Below are 24233 nucleotides of genomic sequence, written 5' to 3'. Positions count from 1 at the left end.
TCCATTTCATGGAAAAGCCTTTGGTGGACATCCTCTGGCATATGTAAACCTTAAAATTTCTTAGACTTATAAATGTTGGAAATTTCACCATTGGGAAATTTCATACTTGAAAAATTCCCTATTGATAGTGGGTCTTGGCTATTGGAATGTGAACCCCATTGGCATGGGAGGTTCCTCCTCCTCCCTACTTAAGAGTACTTTAGGACAGAAACCTTTTGCTGAACAATGGAAAGGACTTTGACCTATGCTTAAGCACAGAACAGGAATTTCTTTGAGTCATGATTGATTTTAGAATTGATACAATAGAGATACTTGGAATGACAGAATCAGGTCTTGGAAAATACAATTTCCACCCCACTCAGTCCTAACAGGATTTAGGAAGGGCTGCAGCATAGATCAAAATTTAATTATTTGAGAATATGACCTCCAACAGACATGTGCAAAGCCACAGACCTCTGGGCGGTCCTGGGTTAAGCTAGAGCCACCATTGGCACAGGGAAAATGATGGACCGTGATTGGTAGATGTGAGAACTGAGGAGAGGGAACTTGGATGGTTTCCTTAAAGATAGAGGGGTCTGAAGCTGGTGCCCGGGGTTGGAGAGTTTGGCGGAGTGGTTGGAGAGGTGCTCTGAGAAGCTTGCTCTGAAGGGAGCTGAAGGTGGGGGCCCCAGAGACTGTTTCTCCATTTTGGTCACGTGAGTAATAGGGACTGATCTCCTTTCTTTGCCCCAGCTATCTAAGGGCTTGGGCCTTTTGGCCCAGCCTAAACAGCGGGGGTATTTAAGCCCTATTCCCTTCTCTCCCCTTTCTCTCTCCCTCTCTCTCTCTATCTCTAATTCCTTTCTTCCTCCTGTTTGTAATTAAACTCTATAAAAGGCTGACGGCTGACTTGAGTTTTCATTTAGGAATTACATAGCTGAATTCCTTGGTGACCTTAAATTAATATATATCAGTCTTCTTAAGATAATTTCCTTGTCACACATACACACCTTTTGAACATAGACAGATAGATTTCATAACAATGCCAAAGGCTGGATGTTATAAATTTTGTCTAGTAATAGTAGATCAACTGACCAGATGGCCAGAAGCATTTCCTGTGACCCCAGCCACAGCGGATTTTATTGCTAAGATACTTTTAAAAGAAATTATTCCTCACTTTGGACTACCAGCACGTATTGATTCAGATAGAGGAAGTCATTTTACTCATTCTGGTCTAAACCAGATATATTCTTGCTTGGGGATAACTCCAAAATTCCATGTTCCATATCATCCCCAGAGCTCAGGCCAAGTTGAGAGGATGAACAAAGAACTTAAAACTATGATTGGAAAAATATGCACTGAGACCCATTTAAAATGGCCTGAAATTCTCCCTCTGGCCCTATTTTATCTCAGAAGCAGGCCTTGAGGAGACCTACACATCTCACCATTTGAGATGCTTTTTGGACATCCGCCTATACAGGCTAAACCTTTTTCTCTTGCATATACCTCACTATTAGGGGGAGATACTACTATTGCCCTTTCCCTTAGTGTGCCCAACTCTTCTATTTCTCATACGTACCCCACTGAGAATGGAGCAAGAAGCCTAGAAACAGAAACAGGAGTACCAAATAATTTATATAGCTAATTTCCCTTAAGGGAAATACCCACTTTTAATAAAAATGGAAACTTGGTATCTGTATGACATCATACACCTTTTAGCCCTGAGGATTTAAATAAAGTTAAGGAAGATATGCCATCATTTGAGGAAGAACCAATATTAATTATTAAAAAATTAGAGAACATATTCAGAACTTTTGACCCCACTTGGATGGATGTTGAGAATTTATTAGAAGCATTTTTGACAAAGAGAGAGAAAAATAATATCGCTTTTCTGGCTAATCAAAAACAAGTTAAGAAAGGAAATTATTGGCCAACTGAAGATCCACATTGGAACCCCAATGTTGAACTAGATCACACAAAACTAAACCAGGCCAGCAAAGCATTATTGAAAACCATGAGAGCTTCCTTGGATAGGCCTGAAAAATGGTCAAAATTTGAAAGGACCTGACATGAAACACCCTCCCAGTTTATGGACAGACTTATTGATGTAGGGAATACATATATGGACCTTGATTTATCCAGAGAAGGAGACATTAGACAAATACATAGGCAATTTGTTGAGAATTGTTATTCAGTGGTAAAAGACTACTTTAAAACTAGCTGTCCTAATTGGGACTCTATGGACCTCGAAGAATTGAGGAGAGTAGCAACCTATGTTTATAAAGGACGTGTAAAAAGACCTGAGGAAGGCAATACATTAGTGGATGATTTAAAGAAAGAAACTGAAATGTTAAAGAGACAATTCAAAAATAAGGGAGAGACTATAGCCCCTTTGTGGAAATTCACAAATAAATCAGTAACCTGCCACTTCTGTGAGAAGGGCCACAAAATGATGGAATATAGAACTTTTCTTAAGATTATTGAAAGAAATACACAAGTGAATAACAACTTTAGAAATAACAACTATAGAAATGATGATAATAATCATAGAAACCAGAATTTTTGAAATTTTAGAAATTATAATAATGATTATAGAAATAACTACAATGAATATAGAAATAAGAACATTGGAAACCAGAATTTTAGAAATAGGAATTGGGAAAATAATGACAATGCTCAAAATGAAGAAAATGATAATACCCAAAAACAATATATAAGAAATGGTGCTCATTCAAAAAATAGTTGAGGTGCCCTTCAGGGGGGAACCCAAGGAATATCCCAAACACAATGATGGTGTCTGGGGGGTGGGGGGCTGAGGCACAGGAATCAGAGGATACAACCTTTGATTTTCCGGACCCTGATGTCCTACTACCCATTGTCCCTACCCACTACCTTCCCCATACTAATGAACCCCATGTTACCTTAAAGGTGGGTAATACTTATTATCATTGTCTCTTAAGACACTGGAACTTCCAGGTCTGTATTGAAGAATGTACCAGATTTAAATTGTTATTCTGTTGACTCACAAAGTGTAGTGGGAGTATCAGGAATACCCCAAAGAGTTAAAAAACTTGCCCCTAGAATGGTGTCTGTAGGACCCCTAGAGGTACAACATTCCTTTCTTTTGATGCCTGACTCCCCTTTAAATTTGCTGGGAAGAGACCTTCTATGCAAACTTAGAGCCACAATAACTTGCTCCCCTGATGGTTTCTTAATATTGGAAGTACCAGAGGAATCTTTAAATTTACTCCCTGTAATTCTCTCAGAGAACCAGCAGGCAAAAGAGCCTTCCACTTTTGAAATACCTGAGGATATACCGGAATCTCTTTGGGCCACATCTTCTTCTGATGTAGGCTTACTTAAATCTGCTGTTCCTCTGCAGATAAAAACTAAATCTAGCCCCCTCCTTCCATTCCTCAGTATCCCCTCTCAAAGGAGGCAATTGGGGGTATTATACCAGTTATTAACTCATTAATTGATCAAGGAATTATAATCCCTTACAAATCAGAATACAACACGCCCATCCTGTCAGTTAAAAAACCAAAGAGAGGGCCTGATGGCAAGTACCGCTATAGATTCGTTCAGGATCTAAGGGCGGTGAATAATCATGTTATAAAGAGACACTCTGTAGTTTCCAACATAAATACTATTATTTCCTCTATTCCTAGCACAGCTACATACTTTACAGTAGTAGACTTGTGCTCAGCTTTCTTTTCCATACTTATACGTGAGAACTCCAGGCATATTTTTGCTTTTACCTGGAAGGGTTCAAAATAAACATGGAGTCGGCTGCCCCAGAGTTATGTGGAAAGCCTGAGTTTATTTGAACAAATTTTGAGCCATGATACAGAAATATAACATTTAAAAATAGTAAATTAATCAAATATGTAGATGATCTACTCTTGGCTTCAACAGATGCAGAAACATGTCAGGAAGATACTGTTAGATTTAAATTAGTTTTGAGTGTTAAATAGTTGTAGATAGAACACAGAAAAGTATACATGTCAGACCTTTGGGAAGGGAAATACTTCAAAACCAAGCAAGAATTAGAAAGAGTTACAAAATGCAAAATAAATAATCTGGATTACATCAAATTAAAAAGTTTTTGTACAAACAAAATCAATGTAACCAAAATCAGAAGGGTAGCAACAAATTGGGAAACAATCTTCATAAAAACCTCTGACAAAGGTTTAATTACTCAAATTTATAAAGAACTAAATCAATTGTACAAAAAATCAAGCCATTCTCCAATTGACAAATGGGCAAGGGACATGAACAGGCAGTTCTCAGCCAAAGAAATCAAAACTATTAATAAGCACATGAAAAAGTGCTCTACATCTCTTGTAATCAGAGAGATGCAAATAAAAACAACTCTGAGGTATCACCTCACACCTAGCAGATTGGCTAACATGACAGCTATGGAAAGTAATGAATGCTTGAGGGGATGTGGCAAAGTGGGGACACTAATTCATTGCTGGTGGAGTTGTGAATTGATCCAACCATTCTGGAGGGCAATTTGGAACTATGCCCAAAGGACGATAAAAGACTGTCTGCCCTTTGATCCAGCCATAGCACTGCTGGGCTTGTACCCCAAAGAGATAATGGACAAAAAGACTTGTACAAAAATATTCATAGCTGCGCTCTTTGTGGTGGCCAAAAATTGGAAAACGAGGGGATGCCCTTCAATTGGGGAATGGCTGAACAAATTGTGGTATATGTTGGTGATGGAATACTATTGTGCTAAAAGGAATAATAAAGTGGAGGAATTCCATGGAGACTGGAACAACCTCCAGGAAGTGATGCAGAGCGAAAGGAGCAGAACCAAGAAATCATTATACACAGAGACTGATACATTGTGGTACAATCGAAGGTGATGGACTTCTCCATTAGTATCAATGCAATTTCCCTGAACAATCTGCAGGGTTCTAAAAAAAATACTACCCACAAGCAGAGGATAAACCGTGGGAGTAAAAACACCGATGAAAAGCAACTGCTTGACTACAGGGTTGGAGGAGATAAGACTGAGGAGAGACTCTAAATGAATACTATAATGCAAATTCCAACAACAGGGAAATGGGTTCGAATCAAGAACACATGTGATAACCAGTGGAATCGTGCATCGGCTATGGGAGAGAGAAAGGCTGGGGGGTGGGGGGCGGGAGAGGAGGAAAAGAAAATGATCTTTGTTTCCAGTGAATAATGTATGAAAACAACCAAATAAAATAATGTTTAAAAAATAAAATAAAATATTAGAAAGCATTGGAATAAAAAAATAAAAAATAAATACCAAAAAAAAATTGGAAGGAACTGATGAACACAATCCCTACAAGACTGGACAACAACCCGTAGGCCAGGGGGATTCTTTACAGCAAGCATCACCATGGTCTTTGGGCAAGAAGTAAAGCAGAAGACACATAAATGAAAGCCTCAGCTTGCAAGAGACCACACTGAGAACCCCAGAGAAAAAAGAAATTTCAAATCCAGCTTCAGACACTTATTTGTGTGAGCCACCTTACTCTGTTTGCCTCAGTTTCCTCATATGTAAAATGGGCTGGAGAAGGAGATGGCAGACCACTCCAGTATCTTTTCCAAGAAGGACTCAAACAGTGTTACAAAAACTTGGACATGACTGAAACAAGTGAACAACAAAACAAGTGCTTAGTCAAAACATGATTGAAAGTAAAGACAAGCATAGGTCAGAACATGAAGTCATGGGGTCCAGGGGCCTAGCAGAATTTTCCTGCTGAGAAAGAAGGTTAGTATAGAAATATCATTGGTATAAATCTTTTCCTACCATGAACCCGAGGTTTCTTTATTTTTATTTTTTAAACCCTTACCTTCCACCTTAGAATCAATAGTCTGTATTGGCTCCAAAGCAGAAGAGTGGTAAGGGCTAGGCAATGGGGGTTAAGTGACTTGCCCAGGGTCACACAGTTAGGAAGTGTCTGAGGCCAGATTTAAACCAAGACCTTCCATCTCTAGGCCTGGCTCTCAACTCACCCAGCTTCTCCCAGGTTTTTTTTTTTTTTAATTAAGGAGATTCTCTTTATTTAAATTTTAAAAAATAAAAATATGAAATTTAAATTTAAAAATATAACATATAACATACAACACATATAACATGCATGTGTTAACATATGTTATATAATATATAATATATAAAAGAATATAAAAGACATATGATTTGTTTTAAGTATGTAATAAATATGCTTACCCAAGAGAAAAGTTTTCACATTAGTCCATAAAATCTGTTTCATTCTTTTTTCCCTTCCCTTCCACTCCTCCCTCGTCCCCAAGATGGCAGGCAATATGATAGAGGTAGTACATAAATTATCATATAACATATATTTCCCTGTCCAACATGTTATGAATAAAGACATATTATTTACACTAGAGATAAAAATTAATGGAGAAAATAAAGTGAAGAGTGGTATGTTTTCATCTGCAAAAAAAAAATAGTTGTAGATAAGAGAGTGGGAGCCATAAACTGTGATAATTAAAATGTTTGGGAGCAAGGGAAATATATATCAATTATGACCGCTGAAATATGTTTTCTACTGTGTCTTGGTTTTATATAAATATAAGATGGTCACCAGGGAATATATTCCCAATTTATGAATATGCCCAAGCCAACTTAGTTTTATAGAGAAATTTAATTTATAATACACTGATTAATCAATAGAAAAAGAGAGAAAGTAAGAAAGGAATAAGAATGAATAAATCAGTCAGTTGGTTTTATCACTCACCCAAGATCTCTCTAGGTAAGGCTTCTCAAGCCAACCTCATCCTCCACCTTCAAGAGAGCCTCTTTTCGAGATACGTTTCCAGAGAATTCTCCTCCTGACTCCTCCTGAGTTCACCTTCCACAGCCTCCTTCAAAACCTCTCCAGGAACTCTCCCTCCAGGACTTCTCTCCTCTCAGACCTTCTCCAGAGCAAAAAAAACTTCCCCTTCAGTCCTCAGACCCCACTATCTTTAAGCCAACAATCTAAGTTCCCTCCCCTCAGTTCTCACATCTACCAATCACTGTCCATGTCTCCCCTGTGCCAATGGTGCCTCTAGTTTAACCCAGGACAACCCAGAGGTTTGTCCCCTTTGCACATGTCTGTTGAAGGTCATATTCTCAAATAATTAAATCTTGATCTTTGCTGCAGTTTCCAAGACCTGGTTCTGTCATTCCAAGTATCTCTATTGTATCAATTCTAAAATCAATCATGACTCAAAGAACTTCCTGTTCTATGCTTAAGCATAGGTCAAAGCCCATTCCATTGTTTAGCAAAAGGTTTCTGTCCTAAAGTAGTCTTAAGTAGGGGGGAGAAGGATCCTCCCATGCCAAGGAGTTTCATATTCCAATAGAATTCTTACTATCAGTAGGAAATAATTTCAAGTATGAAATTTCCCAATGGGGAAATTTCCAACATTCATAAGTCTAAGAAATTTTAAGGTTTACAATCCCCCTTGATGATCATGGGAGACCAGTCTCCCCATTGATCAAACAACATAATCAATTTTGTAACTCTGAATTCAATTCTAACTATAGATATGCACAATATTCATTTTTTTTTAAAAGAGAATTAGAATAGTAAGAGAGAAAATAGAAAAGGAAAGAAAGCAAAACCAATATTTTGCTAGTCTCATTGACAGAAAGCCAAATTAGGGGCAGTCCCTTTTGGCATAAATGTGTACAATTACAATAAATGTTCAATCAAAAGTTCAGTCCAATCAATCATATCCAAAGTTCATTCTTGATCTTCTTGATGAAGTGTAGGTTTTCGGCATCTTCTTGCAACAGTTCATTCTCTGGATATAAAACTTTCAAGCTTATTTCTTGAAGATCTTTTCTAGAACAAAATCAAATCTTGAATCTTTACAAAAGTACAATCTTAAAATTCAAAATTCTTGGATTTTTATAAAAATACAATCTTAAACAAAAAAAATTCAAAACTTCTTAGAATTTAAATTAAAATACAATCCCCCTGAAGTAAGTATTAAAAAATATCAAGTTTAGCTCAGAATGCAATGTTCAGTTATGGGGGTGTATGTGTCAATTATCAAAAGAATAGAAAAATAATAAAAAACATAAGAAAAATTCAAAATAGGTCTTGTATAGGTCAAGTTTAAAGTAATTTCTATCCCACAAGTATGTAGGACAGAATGCAGTAATATTTCACTTAGCCATTTGTAGCCAAGACTACAGGAAGTTGCCATAATATAAGAAGAATTAAAATTCTATTTTGATGGGGAAATGTCATTCACTCGTCTGATTTTTTTTTTCATTCAGGGATATAGGGAGCCAGCATGATAGTCAAGCTTTGTACTTGTTTGAGTACTTCGTAAAGAGTGTAGATACGAGGAAATCCTACTACTTAAACATAAGTTAAGCTTCGCAACCTCAAGTCTCACTTTAATATCTCTTGTGTGCTTTATTGGAACTATTTAGGTTTAGTCTGTGCTCCTTGTTTTTATCCCTTTTCCTGGAATCAGACACAAACATTAATCACAGTCCTATAATATTTTATCAATAAATGGCAGGTTCCCATAGTTTAAAGCTTTTAGGCATATATTGATATTATAGCAAGAGTATATATATTAACTTGTATTACTGCAGGAAAAAAATATTAATATTAATTATGTGTACCTTCAGTACAAAAATGAGAAAAAATCAAATATTCTGATCGAAAAATAAAAGAAAAGAAATAAGAAAAATAAGAACAAAATCAGTAATTCAATGTGCTCTTGAAAAAACAGCATCCATTTGTCTATGGATTATTATCTCCAATTCATATGATAAGATAGAGTCACAATTCATATGATAGGATAGAGTAATCAGTCTCAGCAGAAGATGCTTTCTTAACATGTGAGCAGTGAATCCAAGAGTCTCTTTCTCCAATCTTTATAGATGTTGGAGTAGTTAATAATATTTGGAATGGTCCTTCCCATGAAGGTTGAGTTGCTCCAGTTCACTTGAGATTCTTGATATAAACTTTATCTCCTGGGTTCAGGTCATGCAGAGAAAAGTCTAATGGTCCAGCTTGTACTGCAGCTCCGGATTCATGAAGTTCATGTAGTTTGTGCTTTAACTCCTGTATATAGGAAGAAATCGTAATATCTCCCCCTAATATTGATGTATAAGCCGGGGAGAAAGGCTTAGCCTGTATAGGAGGATGTCAAAAAAGCATCTCAAATGGTGAAATATGTAAGTCTCCTCTAAGCCTGCTTCTAAGATAAAATAGGGCCAGAGGGAGAATTTCAGGCCATTTTGAATGGGTCTCAGTGCATAATTTGCCAATCATAGTCTTAAATTCTTTATTCATCCTCTCCACTTGGCCTGAGCTCTGGGGGTGATATGGAACATGAAATTTGGGAGTTATCCCCAAGCAAGAATATATTTGATCTAACACAGAATCAATAAAATGACTTCCTCTATCTGAATCAATACATGCTGGCAGGCCAAAACGAGGAATAATTTCTTTTAAAAGCACCTTAGCAACAAAATCTGTCATGGCTCGGGTCACAGGAAATACTTCTGGCCATCTGGTCAGTTTTTCTACTATGAGTAGACAAAATTTATAATGTCCGGCCTTTGGCATTGTTATGAAATCTGTCAGTAGATGTTCAAAAGGTGTGTAATCCAGGGGACATCCCCCAAAGGCTTTTCCACGATATGCATGTTGGTTATATGCCTGGCAAATAGAGCAGGCTGAACATACTTTAGAGGCTATAGTAGTTATACCAGGGGATATCCATACTCTCTTGACAGAGTCCACGATGCCCTGGGTGCCAAAATGACCATTAAGTATTGCCTTGTCATCATAGACAACTAACTAGATGGCCAGAAGTTTTTCCTTCCAAAAAGAACAACACAGCATTTGTGGTCAAAATCCTATTAAAAGAAATCATACCTAGATTTGGGATTCCCTCAAAATTGGACTCAGACTGTGGAAGTCACTTTACTCAGTCAATATTAAATGAAATTTATACAACGTACACCAAAAACAGAGAATGTCCTAGGATGGTTACAGAGGCATATCCTGGGCTCACCTGGGAATGGACCTTTTCTGACAATCCAGGATGATAATCCTTTAGTGAATCAATGATGGAATTAGCAAGTGCAGCCCTGGCTTGTACATGAAACCACTCACTGTGTCCTTTGGAACATGAGGAAATATTTTCCCTCTCGGCCTTTTCCTTTGTGACAAATTCCCATAATCAGCACATAATGCAAATTGTAAAATTGAAGTTTCCATTTTTCCCAAACAACCTATTAGGTTAATAGTTGAAAATTGTTAAATTTTTAGAGAACATACTTTGAAAAGTAGGTGAAGTTTATTCATAGATGGCTTGTATTTGTAGCCTTAATTTACCACAGTTGAAGTTTGGATCTTGAGCTTGGAAATACAGCTCAAAGCTTTCTTGAATTTCCCCCAGAATCTGGGGTGAAGAAATTCATCTCTAACATATTGTTACTCAAGTAATTATAGATGTTTATAGTTAATGTGTACTTTACTAAAGGATATTCTTTAACAGAAACATCACATACCAACTCTGCAAACAACTCAGGAATCAGATTTCCTAAAGGGATCTATGCCTGTCAGAAGATGATTTCTGAAGAAGTCTGGTGCCTAAGATATGCAAATGCAAATGTTTAATGCCAATTGCTATTGTATTAATTTTCTCTGTTTCTACCTGGTGTTCTAGTTTTTGCCCCAGTCCTGGTTTCTACACTTCTATGTTAGGGGATAACTCTCCCTCTTGTGACCTGTCTGCCAATTGGGGAAGCAGTCACTGGACATCCTTCAGATCTCCAAGCAGGTCCCCACCTACCTAGGACCAAGCATTCACTGAGGACATGCCCCTAAAGACCCTGTGTCCACCTTCTTTCCCTCCCTGTTCATGTTTTGGCTACTCCCTTTATAATCTTGTCACTTCTCTAGTTGCTTCTAGGGTAGAAGCACTCATGGGAGTCACCCAGATGCCACTGTAGCCTCGGCAATAATTCCAACCCGAAGCCCTGGACATTGCCTACAGCCAATACCTCTCTCCTGACAATAGGCAGGGACATTTCTACAACCATTGTTAGCTCTGAAGAAGCTACAGAATACTGAGACCATCACCCTTTATCCCTTAGATATCTGGAGAGGGGGGAGATTACATGGGCGTTGTAACCCAGGAATCTTGGGCAAACTTTTGTCAGGGAAGTTCCTTTGCTCACTTACATCCTCATGACTCCTAACCTAAAAACATCTAATGACCCCTATAGGACCCTGAGATGATTGTCCTCCTTTGATCCTCCTTTAGATTTAAGGTGGACAAGAGAGATGCACCTCCAGGCTACACCTAGATTCTATCAGGCTATATCTCAGACTCCTGTCTGTTCCCTAAAACCACAGAATCCTTTATGAGGGTCATTCCCTATGTCTCCAGGCAGACCCCAGTCAGATGACCAATACCCTATGAAATCCTTGAGGGTTTACTACTCTAGGTATAGGAAGGGGAACCTCCAGCCTCGCTGGAAAGGACCCTATATTGTTCTTTGCTTTTATGCTGACCAAATGGGGCTAGTTAAGGAATCTATGTTCTTCATCACCTAATAGCCCTCATCAAGGATCACATTAATACCATCCTGCTATGGTCCTTCACCAGCATTATCAAACCCTGACTCCTACTTAATCCCCTTATGACAATATGGTAGAATGAGGAAGATTCATTCATGTACAGTAGTAGAAGTGGGGAAATGAAGAGCCAGCTCCCAAATCCCTTCTTTCCCTCCCTGACCCCTAACCCCAGCAGTTCTTGTCTCTTCCACTCCTGACATATGCCAAGAACTAATAACACCTCAGCCCCAGGAGTTCCTGTTCACTCCCCCCACCCCAGGAATTCCTTTGCATTCCCCTACCACAAAAATGTATAAAAAGCCTGTTAGCCCCAGACTGGAGGCCAGCCATTTTTAGTGCTGGGATCCACAGTGCAGTTTGATAATAAACCACCCTTCTGTGTGTTACATGGTTGGTCTGATTTCATCTTTGGAATCAATAATCAAGCACTTCAACAGAAACACATTATTAGACCTCTGACTCCCTGAACTACTCCCTGAATGCCAAATATCAAACAGTACCAAATGGTGGAATTTTTCAGGCTCACAAATTTTTCCTCCAATTTTTATTTTCCTATCTCCCCAAGACCTTTATTTTAACATTTCTGTGAAACCTACATTAAATCAGATTTAAAAATTGAACTTGCACACTCAAAAGCAATCTCAAGCTATCAGTTTTGGTTGAAACGTCCCAAAGTTTACAGGGTTCTGTCGACACTCATCAAAAATACTTCATGAAAGGGGCAGTTGATTCCCCCTCCCACCTTCTTTTTTGCATATCATTTTATAGCCTTTAATTCCCAAATCTTTTTTATGATTCTTTTATTTACTATAATAATGAAACCGATTTTAGTTACAAATATCATTTCCCCCATATATTAATATATAATTTGATCTAATTGTAGCCCTTCAAGGAGAGATTTTGAATAAAAAAACCATTTTTCTCCTTTTCCCTCTCTTTCATATTTACCTTTTCCTGTTTCTCTTGAAGAAGGAAACTATAAGTAAATTAGGTGAACACAGAACACTATACATGTCAGACCTTTGGGATGGGAAAGATTTTAAAACCAAGCAAGACTTACAAAGAGTCACAAAATGTAACATAAATAATTGTGACTACATCAAATTAAAAAGTCTTTGTACAAACAAAACCAATGTAACTAGAATCAGAAGGGAAGCAACAAATTGGGAAACAATCTTCATTACAAAAACCTCTGACATCTCAGCAGCAAGAATTAGAAAGAGAAATCCCATTCAAAATCACTTAAGACAAAGTAAAATACTTAGGAATCTATCTGCCGAGACAAACACAGGAACTATATGAACACAACTATAAAACACTTTCCAGACAGTTAAAACTAGATCTAAACAATTGGAAAAACATTGATTGCTCATGGGTAGGATGAGCTAACATAATACAAATGACAATCCTGCCCAAATTAATTTACTTATTTAGTGCCATATCCATTGAACTACCAAAAAACTTCTTTACTGAATTAGAAAAAATCATAACTAAGTTCATTTGGAAGAACAAAAGATCAAGGATATCCAGGGAAATCATGAAAAAAAATGCAAAGGAAGGAGGATTTGTAGTCACAGATCTCAAACTATACTATAAAACAGTGGTTATCAAAACAATTTGGTACTGGCTAAGAGACAGAAAGGAGGATCAGTTGAATAGACTTGGCGTAAATGATCTCAGCAAGTCAGTTTATGACAAAACCAAAGACCCCAGCTTTTGGGACAAAAATCCATTATTTGACAAAAACTGCTGGGAACATTAGGAGATAGTGTGGGAGAGATTAGGTTTGGATCAACACCTCACACCCTACACCAAGTTAAATTCAGAATGCGTGAATGACTTGAACTTAAAGAAGGAAACTATAAGAAAATTAGGTAAACACAGAATAGTATACATGTCAGACCTTTGGGAAGGGAAAGACTTTAAAACCAAGCAAGAAAGGAAAGAGTCACAAAATGCAAAATAAATAATTTGGAATACATCAAATTAAAAAGTTTTTCTAAAAACAAAACCAATGTAACTAAAACCAGAAGGAAGGCAACAAATTGGGAAACAATCTTCATAAAAAAACCTCTGACAAAGGTTTAATTACTCAAATTTACAAAGAGCTAAATCAATTGTACAAAAAATCAAGCCATTCTCCAATTGATAAATGGGCAAGGGACATGAACAGGCAGTTCTCAGCCAAAGAAATCAAAACTATTAATAAGCACATGAAAAAGTGCTCTACATCTCTTATAATCAGAGAGATGCAAATCAAAGTAACTCTGAGGTATCACCTCACACCTAGCAGATTGGCTAACATGACAATGTAGGAAAGTAATGCATGCTGGAGGGGATGTGGTAAATTAGGGACACTAATTCATTGCTGGTGGAGTTGTGAATTGATTCAACCATTCTAAAAGGGTGCTAAAAGACTCTCTGCCCTTTAATCCAGCCATAGCACTCCTGGGTTTGTACCCCAAAGACATAATAAGGAAAAAGACTTGTACAAGAATCTTCATAGCTGCGCTCTTTGTGGTGGCCAAAAATTGGAAAATGAGGGGATGCCCTTCAATTGGGAAATGGCTGAACAAATTGTGGTATATGTTGGTGATGGAATACTATTGTGCTAAAAGGAATAATAAAGTGGAGGAATTCCATGGAGACTGGAACAACCTCCAGGAAGTGATGCAGAGCGAAAGGAGCAGAACCAGGAAAACATTGTACACAGAGACGGATACACTGTGGTACAATCAAATGTAATGGACTTCTCCATTAGTGTCAATGCAATATCCCTGAACAATCTGCAGGGATCTAAAAAACACTATCCACAAGCAGAGGATAAACTGTGGGAGTAAAAACACAAATGAAAAGCAACTGCTTGACTATAGGGGTTGAGGGCATATGACTGAGGAGAGACTCTCAGTGAACACTCTAATGCAAATACCAACAACATGGAAATGAGTTCGAATCAAGGACACATCTGATACCCAGTGGAATCGCGCATCGGCTGTGGGAGAGGTGGGAGGGGTTGGGGGAGAAGAAAAGAAAATCATCTTTGTTTCCAATAAATAATGTTTGGAAATGACGAAATAAAATAATGTTTAAAAAAAAAACCCTCTGACAAATGTTTAATTACCCAAATTTACAAAGAATTAAATCAATTGTACAAAAAATCAAGCCATTCTCCAATTGATTCATGGGCCATGAACAGGCAATTTTCAGTGAAAGAAATCAAACCATTAATAAGTACATGAAAAAGTGTTCCAAATCTCTGATAATCAGAGAGATACAAATCAAAACAACTCTGAGGTATCACCTCACACCTAGCAGGTTGGCTAACATGACAGCAAATGAAAGTAATGAATGCTGGAGGGACCATTAATGCACTGCTGGTGGAGTTGTGGATGGATCCAACCATTCTGGGAGGCAATTTGGAAATATGCTCAAAGGGCAATAAAAGACTGTTTGCCCTTTGATCCAGTCATAGCATTGCTGGGTTTGTACCCTAAAGAGATAATAAGAAAAAAAGACATGTACAAAAATATTCATAGCTGTGCTCATTGTGGTGGCAAAAAACTGGAAAATCAGGGGATGTTCTTCAATTGGGGAATTGGGAGCATTTAGAGAAGGTCCACAACTCATCATCCTATCTGGGGTAACCATAATATAATACCAGAAATGATCTAACCTATAAAGTCACTGAGGCAGAGCTCTGAGTCAATTACTATTTATTAAATGGACCTGGCCACTATCTGAGATCACTCCATGTTCAGAGTCAAGGTTTATAATCTTTAAATCCCAGAGAGTTCAGAAGGGACAGTACTAAGTACAGAATCTCCCTGGGGGTCCCACTGTCACTTTGAGGTTCACAGAGGAAAGGTCTAGTAGATCTCCACATCTATTGTTGAGTAATAGACTTACAAATGTATGTACAGAGAAAACAGAATCCCCAAATGTTGGCCAACAGACCCCTAACAAGGGGACATTTTACATTTTGCAGGGACCTTCCAACCCATTAGAACATTTCTATCCTACAGTACTAAGACCGTCCAGGCTGGAGGTCTGGGGGTCTTCCTTGCCCACTTAGTCATCAGGCCACATCGATGGAGGTCCTCTAGTTAGGACACTCTTGTGCTCAGTGAAGTACATGGTAATGACAAGTTGAAAATCTACTATAAGATAGGATCTATTTAACCTACTCTAATTATTCTTAATTCTGTTACATATTGGGATTAGTTGATTATCCTTAAATGACTCATTGTATAATAATGTCTTTTAATACACAAGAAATAATCAGTCCCCTTATGGAATGTCTTTAAACAGGATAATACTGATTAGCAATGTCTAGGGGTAAAATCATGGATTTAGGAAGGGCAGAGGGCTATTCAAATAGGGTGGAGGTCCAATTTTTGCTCATTGTACCCATCTAGCAAGAAATCGATGGAGCCAGTAGAACCACATACAGTCTATATTATTCATACTCAGTGATTCCAGTAGTGTCAATAGGAAGACTGACACAAGTAGATCTCTGAGCAATTGTATCAAACAGTGGTTGTCTCAGGCCTCCCTCTTCCCCAGAGAATCAGAAGACTTGACTCCCAGGGTAGGTTACCTCCACTGGCAGATGTGCCCATGAGATTGCATTCACTGTCTCTGATTTAGTTTCCTTTGTTTGTCAGTCACCAAAAGGATTCAGTCTGGAAGGAGAAAGTTGTTTATCTCCTTTTGGCATAAAGAAAAAAAATTAATCAATCAAATCTCAAAGGGAAAGGAGATGGAAAGGCCTAGAGCACAAGGTTACATGAGATCATTTGTAGTAGTCTTCCCAATAATTGATGGGGAAACGGTAGAGCCAACATTCCCCTTGCTTTTTACCAGAAAACAAGTCTTGCTGGAGAAAAGTCTTGTAAATGCTATCACTGTCAGAAGATTGAAGCTTGCATCTGTTTCTGATACCTTTAGAAAGCCCCTGCTTAGACTTGCCTCATTTCTGAGATATCATATGGAAAACCCAACCTGCTCCTCGACAGGTCGCCTATTTTGGCTCTCACTTCTGCTGCAGGACTTAATCAGCCATTCTGAGACCTAAGACCTTAATAGTAGAAATGGAAATGCACATGTGGGCATGCTGGGATTTGAGGGAATTTAGTATTTGCAAGTTGTTTCCGGTGTTTGTTTTTAATCAATGCCTGGTATCTCCAGAGACTACTATTTCTTGGGGTCCCAGATGTTTAATAAATGCTTGTTGACTTAAACCATTAGAATGAAAGCTCCTCCAGGGAATAATCATTTCATCTGTTTTTTTTTTAATCCTTAGCACTTAGTCTATTGTCCCTTATTAGGTGTTTTATAAATGAGAACTGATTGAGAAATGCTTCTTGAAGTAACATGATTTGAGTCTCCAGTTCAAGAGAATTTGAGCCATTCTTTTCCCCCCTGCATTCCAAGACCCGACAAAAGCAAATCTAATCAAGGAAGACTTTGATCTGCATTCAGACTCCATCAGTTTTCCTTGGAAGTAGCATTTTTTATCCAGGGTCCTTCAGAATTGTCTTGGATCATTGTATTACTAAGAATAGCTAATTCATCCACACTTGATCACTGAATAAAATTGCAAGTACTGTGTACAATGTTCTCCATATTCTGCTCACTTTACTTTGAATCAGATAATGAAAGGCTTTTCAGGTTTTTTTTTTCTGAAATTATCCTCATCATTTCTTATAGCAGAATAGTATTGTCATAATCATTATACCAAAACTTCATTTATTCCTCAATTAATGGGAATCCCCTCAATTTCCAATTCTTTACAATCACAAAATGAACTGCTAGAAAGTTTTGTACAAATAGACCTTTTTTTCCCCAAAAAAGATATCTTTGGGATACAGACCTGGTCATGATATTGCAGTTTTAGAACCTTTTGAGCAAGCTTCTAAATTGTTCTTCGGAATGTTTGAATCAGTTCACTTCCACCAACAATACATAAGCATCTCAATTTCCCCCCATTTCCCCAATTTGTCATTTTTCTTTTCTCTATTAGCCAATCACATAGGTGTAACGGAAGTACCTGAGGTATTTTAACTTTCATTTCCTTAAATATACATATATATTCTTCATATTTAGAGAAACTTGCTGTGATTTTTTTTTAAACCCTTACCTTCCATCTTGGAGTCAATACTGTGTATTGGCTCCAAGGCAGAAGAGTGGTAAGGGCTAGGCAATGGTGGTCAAGTGACTTGCCCAGGGTCACACAGCTGGGAAGTGTCTGAGGCCACATTTGAAACAAGGACCTACCGTCTCTAGGGCTAGTTCTCAATCCACTGAACTACCCAGCTGCCCCCTGTGATTTTTTTGACATTAGGATTAACTGGGTATTTTCCTCCATCCTATTTTCCCCTGTTTATCTTACTTGCTTTTCTTTCATTCTCAAGTGTTTTGCTTCTGACTACTGCCTCTTCCAATTAACCAATTCTCTTTTCTTATCCCTTCTCTATTCTCTTAGAAGGCAAAGTGTATTTCTATACTCAATTGTGTGTATACTGTTTGCCCTTTGAGCAAATTTCAATAAAATTTAAGTGCTTCTCCCCAACTCCATCTAACCCTCCACTTCAAAAGCTCTTTGACTTTGTTTGAGATAAAGGACCCCATTCTACTTCTCCCTTCCTCCTTCCAATGCATAAATTCATATCCATGCCCTTCTAATGATAAGGTTCCTAGGAATTATAAATATCATCTTTTCATGTAGGAACATAAGCAGCTTAAATTTACTGATTGATCTACGATTTCTTTTCCTTTATGCATCTCTTGAGATTTATATTTGAAAATCAGATTTTCTTTTCAGCTCTGTCCCTTTGACAAAGAGTGCTTGAGGAGACCTCTATGTCACTGAACATTCATTTTTTTCCTCATGAATGTTTGTACTCAGTTTTACTGGGTGGATGATACTTGCTTGTAATCCTAGTTCTTTTACACTCTGGAATATCATATTCCAAATTCACCAATCATTTAATATCAAAGCTGCTAAAACTTGTGGTATAATGACTGTGGCTACACAATATCTGTATTTTGTTTCAATTCAGGGGATTGTTTGCTGTATTTCCTGCTTAATGTGGGAGCCCTGGAATTTAGTTTGTTTTTTTTTCTTAATCTTAGCTTTTAGCTTGTACAGTCATTCAATTATCTCTCTTGCATCGATTCTAGGTCAGTTATTTTTCCAATGAGATATTTCACTTTTTTTTTATTTATTCTTTTGATTTAAATTTTTTTTTCCTTAACATCTCATGGAGGCATTAGCTTCCACTTGCCCAATTCTAATTTCTAAGGATTTATTTTCTTCATTTAACTTTTGTAGCTCCACTTTCCATTTGACTAGCTCTACTTTTTTTTTTTTAACTTTTAAACATTATTTTATTTGTTCATTTTCAAGCATTATTCCTTGGAAACAAATATCATCATCTTTTCCTCCCCACCTCCTCCCACAGCCAACGCATGATTCCACTGGGGATCACATGTGTCCTTGATTCAAACCCATTTCTATGTTGTTGATATTCTCATTACAGTGTTCATTTAGAGTCTCTTCCATTTGGCTAGTTCTACTTTTTTTTTTTTAAATATATTTTATTTGATCATTTCCAAGCATTATTCGTTAAAGACATAGATCATTTTCTTTTCCTCCCCCCCCACCACCCCCCATAGCCGACGCGTAAGTCCACTGGGCATTAGATGTTTTCTTGATTTGATTTTGGCTAGTTCTACTTTTTAAGAAGTTCTCTTCAATATATTTTTGTATATATTATATCATTTGGCCAATTTTGATTTTAAAGAAGTTCCTTTTTTCAATGGATTTTGGTGCCCTTTTCATCACTTGGTTTATTGTTTTTTAACATCTTTTTATTCAGTACTTTAGTGCCTACTTTACCAAACTACAGACCATTTTAAAAAATTTATTTTATTTACAACTCAATTATTTTCTCAATTTCCCTCTAATTTCTCTTATTTGAGTTTTAAAATACTTTTTTGAGCTCTTCTAGGATTTTTTTGTTCCTCAAATCAATTCACATTTTGCATTGAAACTTTGTCATTTTCAGTTTGTTTTGATCTTCTTGTCACCACAGTAACTTTTTATGGTGAAGTGCTTTTTCAAAGTTGTTTGCTCATTTCTGTAGCTTATTTCTTGACTTTTATGCTAAATTTTAAGTCTGCTCCTGGGGTAGATGAGGCATTGTTTGAAGCTTGGTGTTTTGTTTTTAAATGTAAGTGCTTTCAGAGGTGGTGCTGGAATGGGGTGGAGTGTTTCTATACATTTTCACTTCTTCCAAGGTGATGTGATATACAAAGAAATATGTTCACTACTCTCTTGCCCTATACTCTGGACTGTGAATAACCAGCCTTTTATTTTACATTTTGGAACTGTGATCAACATCCCAAATCCCCCATGGGTGCAAATTCTACTACTTCTAGAGCTTGTCACTAATGGAGGTTCTTACATTGGGACTGCCACCAGGCCTGAAACTAGAATCCACATATGAGCTACAAAACAGACTCCTGCACACAATGCTACAAAAAGGACCTCTGATCTTCTGTTAAGTTGTCTGACTGCCCCCTGCCCTTACTGTCTGTGGACTAAGAGCTCAACAAGTTGTTGCTGCCAGTTCAGTTCCCTTAAGGGCCTGCTGCTGATGGGTCAGGGCACATGGCTTTGCTGCTAACAGAGTAAGGCATGGCCTTGCTATTATTCTGTTAGCCTGTGCTAGACTTTGCTCCACTTTCACCATGGTGGGAGTGACCTTTCCTGCTGACCTTCTAAAGTCTCTAGGCAGAAAAATTCTTTAACCTCATCCTTTTTGGAGTTCTTCTGTTACAGAATGTTTTGAGACATTATATTAAAGTCATATTGAGGAGAATTTGAGAAACCTGAGGTAAATCCCTGATTTCTGTCTGCTATCTTGGCTATGGTGATCCAGCATTTTTTTTTAATTTGGAGTTTCAAATTCTCTCTATTCCTACTTTCTCACCCGACTCCTTGAGATGGTAAGCATTCTGAGATAGATTATATATGTGCAGTCATCTAAAACTGATTTCCATATTGCTCATGTTGCAAAAGACAAGATGACTTGCAATGCCTGCAGACACGGTGAATTATCTTGGAGTCGTTGATGTCTGATCAAACTCTAAATGCTTCCATAGTGTTTGCTTCAGCTACATTCATGGTACTGAAACAATGGCTACTGCTCGTATCAACCGATTCCAATTGCGCAGATAAGTGGCACAATGGATAAAGTAAGAAGAATTTTAAACGGTAAATTGCCATTCATCTTGCTGACTGGCTAAGGAGCTAAAACAAACCAAAAAAAAGGCATGTTCATCCCTCAGCAAGAAAGTTTGTAAACTTCTCTCATTTTCAACCTCACTCATATATGAGCATTTTTACTTTTTTGGTACACTGGATAGAAGCATACCAATCCCAGACATTCGCTAGTACTATGACCCTAGGCAAGTCATAAGTCCTCTGCTCATTCCATTTGCTTCACTTGTAAAATGAGAATAATTATTACACTTAACCCTTATGGTTCTTATGAGAACCAAAATAGCTAATATTGATGAAATGCACTGCACACAGTAGGTGCTATTTAACTGCTAGATATTACTTTTTTCCTTATGATTTTGATTTTTACTATCTGTTCCCCAATTCTGCCCTTCTTAAACTGTAATTGTTCTCATATTTCTATTCACTTATTTCCCTGTTTAACTAAATGGATTTCCATTCATAAAACACCTTCTTTTCCCTGGATCATTTAACAGTCAGGTTCATGATCTTTTACTTCTTCTTGACTATCACTATGTTTGTATACTAGACTCTGAGCTCTGACAACAGGGACTGTCTTTTGTTTCCCTTTGTGTCCTCAGAGGCTAGAACATAGTAGGTGCTTCATTAACGTTTACTGACTAACAGACTAGGCCAGGGCTGACACCTGGCCCAATCTCAATCGCCATTCTGCATTCCGATGTCTTTCCTAGTAGTCAATGCACGCTCTGGCTTCAGTATGTTACACTTTTTCTTGTACCTAATCACCTTTAAATGACTAGACCTAACACTGAAGATCCTGGAAGCTCCTTTCTAGGCCCCTGAAGTCTCATGCTATGAGGCACCAAGCAGTCTCTATTTCTCATCTTCCTAAATTGAAGTAGTAATCATACTCATGATTCCATCGGGAAAAGGAAAGGGATTCAGCTTGAATTATGCGAATCTTAGCCTTGGATTACTTCCAAGTGAGACAAAACCATTGCTCTTATTTGTGCGCTCCTCCATCATTAGGCACAGCCTGGGACCATGTCTGATCAATGTGCTGAGGCCCCACGTCCAGGGCCAGTGGAGGGTCCTGCAATCTTCCTTTAATCAGCAGCCTGACCCCAGGGTCATCAGTAGAGCAAAAGTTCCCAAAGGTATGGCTGGGATCCACACAGCTGCTGCCAAGGACTATTGTTTACTGACTTGCCATTGGTTGAGAGAAAATACGGGTTGACTTTTGACTGAGGACTTTACTAAGCCAGTATAAGATTTCTCTCTAGTGTGGATTTTCTGATGTACAGTAAGACGAGCCTTCTGGGTAAAAGCCTTTCCACACTGATTACATTCAAAAGGTTTCTCTCCAGTGTGGATTCTCTGATGTACAGTAAGACTCGCCTTTTGTATAAAAGCTTTTCCACACTGATTACATTCAAAAGGTTTCTCTCCAGTGTGGATTCTCTGATGTGCAATAAGATGAGACTTCTGTGAAAAAGCCTTTCCACACTGATTACATTCAAAAGGTTTCTCTCCAGTGTGGATTCTCTGATGTGCAATAAGATGAGACTTCTGTGAAAAAGCCTTTCCACACTGATTACACTCATAAGGTTTCTTTCCAGTGTGGATTCTCTGATGTGCAGTAAGACCAGATTTGTCTGTAAAAGCTTTTCCACAGAGATTACATTCATAATGTTTCTCTCCAGTGTGCATTCTCTGATGTACAATAAGCCTGTTCCTCCGTATAAAAGCCTTTCCACACAGATTACATTCATAAGGTTTCCCTCCAGTGTGGATTCTCTGATGTGCAACCAGCCTCTTTCTACATCTGAATGCTTTTCCACACTGATTACATTCATGAGGTTTCTCTCCAGTGTGGATTCTCTGATGTACAATAAGAGTAGACTTCTGTGAAAAAGCCTTTCCACACTGATTACAATCAAAAGGTTTCTGTCCAGTGTGGATTCTCTGATGTAGTATGAGAACGTCCCTACCTCTGAAAGCCTTTCCACACTGATTACATTTAAAAGGTTTCTCTCCATTGCATAATCTCTGATGTTTAACCATATTATTTCTACATCTGAATGCCTTTCCACACTGATTACATTCATAAGGTTTCTCTCCAGTGTGGATACTCTGATGTACAGTAAGAGTAGACTTCTGTGAAAAAGCCTTTCCACACTGATTACAATCAAAAGGTTTCTCTCCAGTATGGATTCTCTGATGTATTATGAGACCGTCCTTACTTCTGAAAGCCTTTCCACATTGATTACATTCAAAAGGTTTCTCTCCAGTGTGGATTCTCTGATGTGCAATAAGATGAGACTTCCGTGAAAAAGTCTTTCCACACTGATTACATTCAAAAGGTTTCTCTCCAGTGTGGATTCTTTGATGTACAGTAAGCTTGGATCTCCGTATAAAAGCCTTTCCACACTGATTACATTCATAAGGTTTCCCTCCAGTGTGGATTCTCTGATGTGCAACCAGCCTCTTTCTACATCTGAATGCTTTTCCACACTGATTACATTCATGAGGTTTCTCTCCAGTGTGGATTCTCTGATGTACAGTAAGCCTGGCTCTCCGTATAAAAGCCTTTCCACACTGATTACAATCAAAAGGTTTCTGTCCAGTGTGGATTCTCTGATGTAGTATGAGAACGTCCCTACCTCTGAAAGCCTTTCCACACTGATTACATTTAAAAGGTTTCTCTCCAGTGTGGATTCTCTGATGTGCAGTAAAATGAGCCTTCTGTGTAAAAGCCTTTCCACACTGATTACATTCATAAGGTTTCTCTCCAGTGTGGATACTCTGATGTACAGTAAGAGTAGACTTCTGTGAAAAAGCCTTTCCACACTGATTACAATCAAAAGGTTTCTGTCCAGTATGGATTCTCTGATGTAGTATGAGACCGTCCCTACCTCTGAAAGTCTTTCCACATTGATTACATTCAAAAGGTTTCTCTCCAGTGTGGATTCTCTGATGTACAGTAAGCCTGGATCTCCGTATAAAAGCCTTTCCACACTGATTACATTCGTAAGGTTTCCCTCCAGTGTGGATTTTCTGATGTACATCCAAGTTTTCTCTCCAAGTGGAATCACAGGCACCATCACCAATGCATCTTTGCCTCTGAGTTTCTTCCCCAGACAGGCTTAGCTCTGCAGAAATCTCTTTCATTTCAAGTCTGATCTTTCCTTCTGAAAGAAACAAACAACACACACCCATAGTCACCTCGACACATATACATCCCTTTTCCTCCACTGGCAGAATAAAAACTGACTTTCATTCTATTTCCCCAGGCAAAGAGAAAAGTCTACAAACACAAATGGTCAGAATCAATCATTTCAATGTGCCATTAGCTCACAACTAAAGGATGA

The 24233-nt window shown here is 38.0% G+C and overlaps 1 protein-coding gene across 6 annotated transcripts in view; it reads right to left on the bottom strand.

The window, feature by feature from the left end:
• Positions 1–5994: 5994 nt before the first annotated feature.
• The window catches only part of LOC130453528 (zinc finger protein 260-like), a 498148-nt gene continuing 479909 nt past the window's right edge, over positions 5995–24233 (bottom strand). For all 6 annotated transcript variants that reach the window (XM_056814437.1, XM_056814435.1, XM_056814434.1 and 3 more), the window contains one exon: positions 5995–24053. In XM_056814437.1, coding sequence (XP_056670415.1) covers positions 22054–24053 — 2000 coding nt within the window. In that variant the 3' untranslated portion in view covers positions 5995–22053. The remainder of the gene's footprint in view (positions 24054–24233) is intronic.

The sequence above is a fragment of the Monodelphis domestica genome, chromosome 2 (assembly GCF_027887165.1).
Source record: "Monodelphis domestica isolate mMonDom1 chromosome 2, mMonDom1.pri, whole genome shotgun sequence".
In the NCBI taxonomy this organism is placed as follows: domain Eukaryota; kingdom Metazoa; phylum Chordata; class Mammalia; order Didelphimorphia; family Didelphidae; genus Monodelphis; species Monodelphis domestica.
The sequence above is the reverse complement of the archived record's forward strand: the minus strand, read 5'-3'. Positions and strand labels throughout refer to the sequence as shown.